Source organism: Crocuta crocuta, unplaced genomic scaffold (assembly GCF_008692635.1).
Source record: "Crocuta crocuta isolate KB4526 unplaced genomic scaffold, BGI_CrCroc_1.0 scaffold1944, whole genome shotgun sequence".
In the NCBI taxonomy this organism is placed as follows: domain Eukaryota; kingdom Metazoa; phylum Chordata; class Mammalia; order Carnivora; family Hyaenidae; genus Crocuta; species Crocuta crocuta.
The window spans coordinates 211,229-214,849 of NW_027528394.1; the positions used below are offsets into that span (position 1 = coordinate 211,229).

Genomic DNA, 3,621 nt, shown 5'->3' on the forward strand with positions numbered 1-3,621 from the left:
CTTAGAGGCTTGCCATGACCAGTCATAAAACAGAGAGGTTGCCTGCCCCCCTGCCCTGAGAAACTGTTCAAGCCTTGGCAACTTCCCTAAATAATTTATAGGTGATAATGTGATGATCTATTGACAAGTCACTATAATAAAAGCAGCCCACATGTGTTTACAACTCCCAAACTTTGATAATGACTAGTATATGAGGGAATAGGCTACCTTCAGAAGACATTTAGATTGGACATTCAGAAACACTTCCTTGCTGATTTGATAAGCATTGGAACCCATTTTTGAAGGGATATGGGGAATCTTCACTTTTTTTTAAGTGATAAAATTTCTAGCAAGGGAGATGGCATTTACACCAAGATATAGGGGAACTGACAGGATAAACTACTGTGGTTACTTGAGAATCCTAGTGTCCTTACATTAAGTTGATTTCTAAACCTTATCTCTTAGAAATTCTCCTAGTTGGGATACCTGGGAGGCAAGTTCTGGTTCTGGCTTTAGCTGGAATATTAGAACTGTAGTCAGGGAGACCATGTGCCTGGCCCATTGTGTTCATTTGGTTAGGTTTTCCTGTGTCTGTCTCAGGAAATAGGAGGGGCACAGGGACCTGGAAATTCCATGTGCTAACCTGTATCCTGGCCAGGGAAGATGAGTAGTTATCAGGATGTCAGGATTTTGGAAAAAAAAAAAAAAGGAACAATCTTGTTCCATATCAATAAAGCACCAGCAAGAGAAACAGTGAGCTCTTTTTGGAGAACCTGGGTTGGGGAGGGCAACCAAAGATGTTTTCTCTCGGCTTATTGTTAAACCTTCCCTTACTCCCTTTCTCTGTATGTCTTCTCCCCAGGTACCGCATGCACAAGTCCCGGATGTACAGCCAGTGTGTACGAATGAGGCACCTCTCTCAAGAATTTGGATGGCTCCAAATCACCCCCCAAGAGTTTTTGTGCATGAAGGCACTGCTGCTATTCAGCATTAGTAANACGAACTTAACAGAGGACCATGGGGGAGAAGAAGGGGAAAAATAGTGGGGGAAAGGGACGGAAGCAAACCATGAGAGACTCTTGAAAGCTGAGAACAAACTGAGGGCAGATGGGGGAAGAGGGGAAGGGAGGTGATGGGCATGGAGGAAGGTACTTGTGGGGATGAGTACTGGGTGTTATATGGAAACCAACTTGACAATAAACTATTAAACAAAAAAAAATAAATTTTAAAAACATTAAAAATTTTTTTAAAAGATTAGAGAGTTAGAAGCCAGCTCCTAGGCATTTCCCTTCTTCATTCACCCTCCCTCTTCCACTCTCCCTTAGCAAAGAAAGTCGTCTTTGCTAGAACTCAACCTCTTGTTAGATCCCCACTTACTCCAGTCTTTCTTTGGAACAAGGCTTTTGGAGCTGGCTGTAGCAGGTCTCTGAACTTTTATATAGATCTGCCATACAAACAGGCAAGAACCACCTAATATTTATTGCAGAGCAATGCTAGGAGGTCTATATAAGCAACTCAGATAGGATTTATTAGGCAGCCAAGTAATCACTCTTTAATGTCTCTTCTAAGCAGAATGCCGTCTTAGCACATGTGAGGGGGAAAGGAGGCAAATTTTGATATTCAAAGATATATATTTTAATTGTCTAAATCAGAGTTGAACTGTGACAACATAAAACCACGGGTCATAAGAAATGTGTAGATGAGAAGACTAGAAAAAAGAAAAGCTCAGTAAATTGTATTTACTTGATGCCTTTCAGATTGGGTCCAGCTAGCCTTTTCTCTGTGAACTTGCTGGCAGACTGAAGGACCCAGGCATACAGACTTCAACTGACAGGAAACCAAGTAGATGGTTCCCTCCCTGTGGAGGGTGGGGGTCAGATCTGTGGCCAGCAAACTTGGTGCTTTGTCTAATGCTTCTTTGTGGGCATGCCTTCCCTCCCTATTCTGTTTTCATCCCACGTCAGTTCCAGTGGATGGGCTGAAAAATCAAAAATTCTTTGATGAACTTCGAATGAATTACATCAAGGAACTTGATCGTATCATTGCTTGCAAGAGAAAAAATCCCACATCCTGCTCAAGGCGCTTCTACCAGCTCACCAAGCTCCTGGACTCTGTGCAACCTGTAAGCAAACAGTGGAGGGTGCTTCGTCAGGGAGAAGTAACTTGATAGAGCCAAGTGATAATATGCTCCTCTAGGATCTGGCACCACCTGTTAGGAGATGCTTCCATTCCCCTCTGGCTTTGAGTGTGGTCCAGGAAAAAAATGCAATGGATAGGAAAGGAACACGGGTCACAATGCCCCCTGGAAATTGTGAAAGAGGTGGAGGAGTTGAGAACAGAGCAGTTGGGACTCAGGGAAAGAGTTTAGAGCAGATAAGTTCTCTAGGCAGACAAAACAGGCCTGAATGTTTTTCCCCTCTTCCTTGAATCATGTTTGTGTGTTTGTGCATGTGTGTGTGTGTGTGTGTGTGAGAGAGAGAGGAAGAGTGTGTGTGTGTGTGTTTGTGTGTGTATTCAAGTGCATGTGCTGAGGAAAAGGAACATGCCGTCCTGAGTTGAAGAGCTTGCAATGGTGTAAGAGATCTCTTGAAAGCCCTCAGTAACTCCCTGGAGACCATTTAGTGTACATGTGTGTGAACACACACACACACACACACACACACACACACACACATACACACATAGAGAGGACCAAGGACAGGGAAGGAGGAGGAAATCAAAGATGGGGTGAAGAGCCTGTCACAAGCCAACTCCTTCTCAAGCCTGTTTTCTCCCTCTTATTGTTCCCCCAACAGATTGCACGAGAGCTGCATCAGTTCACTTTTGACCTGCTAATCAAGTCCCACATGGTGAGCGTGGACTTTCCAGAAATGATGGCAGAAATCATCTCTGTGCAAGTCCCCAAGATTCTTTCTGGGAAAGTCAAGCCCATCTATTTCCACACACAGTGAAGCTTTGGAAGCCCCCATATTCTCACCGTACCCCACTCCCCTTTTCAGATATCTTTTGCCTGTTACAACTCTGCACTACTTCTCTGCAGTGCCTTGGGGAATTTCCTCTTTTGATGTTCAGTATGTCATGAAGATGTTCCTGAGTTCTATTTGCTGCACTTTTTTCCCCTCTTTTCCTCCTTTCTTTTTTTCCCCTTCCTATCTGACCCTCCCATGGCTCTTTCAGACTCTGCTCCCTGCCATGGCTCTTATCTATGTTTTGAATGGTGTTGTATTTCTTTAAATCTGTGGTGATCCTCATGTGTCCCAGTGTCAACTTGTGCTTGTTTATAGCACTGCACTGTGTGCCAGCCACACAAACGTTTACTCACCTAATGTCACGGGAAGTTTAGAGAGCTAAGAGTGTCTGGGAAAACAAAAACAAACAATGCCCCTAAAACCAAAAATCCTTGTAGTTTTTTCCTCTTAAAAAATATATAAGCAAGCAGAATTCCTCAAAGAAACCAACAGTGACTAGAGTATGATAAAAATTGCAAGCCCATGGGGAGTCACTGATTTTTTTCCAAATTCAGCCTCCCTGGGAAACTTTCTTTTCTGCCAATGGCTATTGCCATTAGAGGGCAGAATGACCCCAAAGATGAGTTAGTAGTGGGGGTGGGGAGACAGATGTAAGAGAGGATGGGAGGAAGTA

The 3,621-nt window shown here is 43.6% G+C and overlaps 1 protein-coding gene across 1 annotated transcript in view; it reads left to right on the top strand.

Annotated features, from left to right (window-relative positions):
• Positions 1–3,230, top strand: part of AR (androgen receptor) — a 182,252-nt gene extending 179,022 nt beyond the window's left edge. Inside the window, 3 exon segments of the mRNA XM_077754245.1 lie at positions 842–972; positions 1,944–2,101; positions 2,775–3,230. Of these exon segments, the coding sequence (XP_077610371.1) occupies positions 842–972; positions 1,944–2,101; positions 2,775–2,930 (445 nt within the window). The 3' untranslated portion in view covers positions 2,931–3,230.
• Positions 3,231–3,621: the final 391 nt, after the last annotated feature.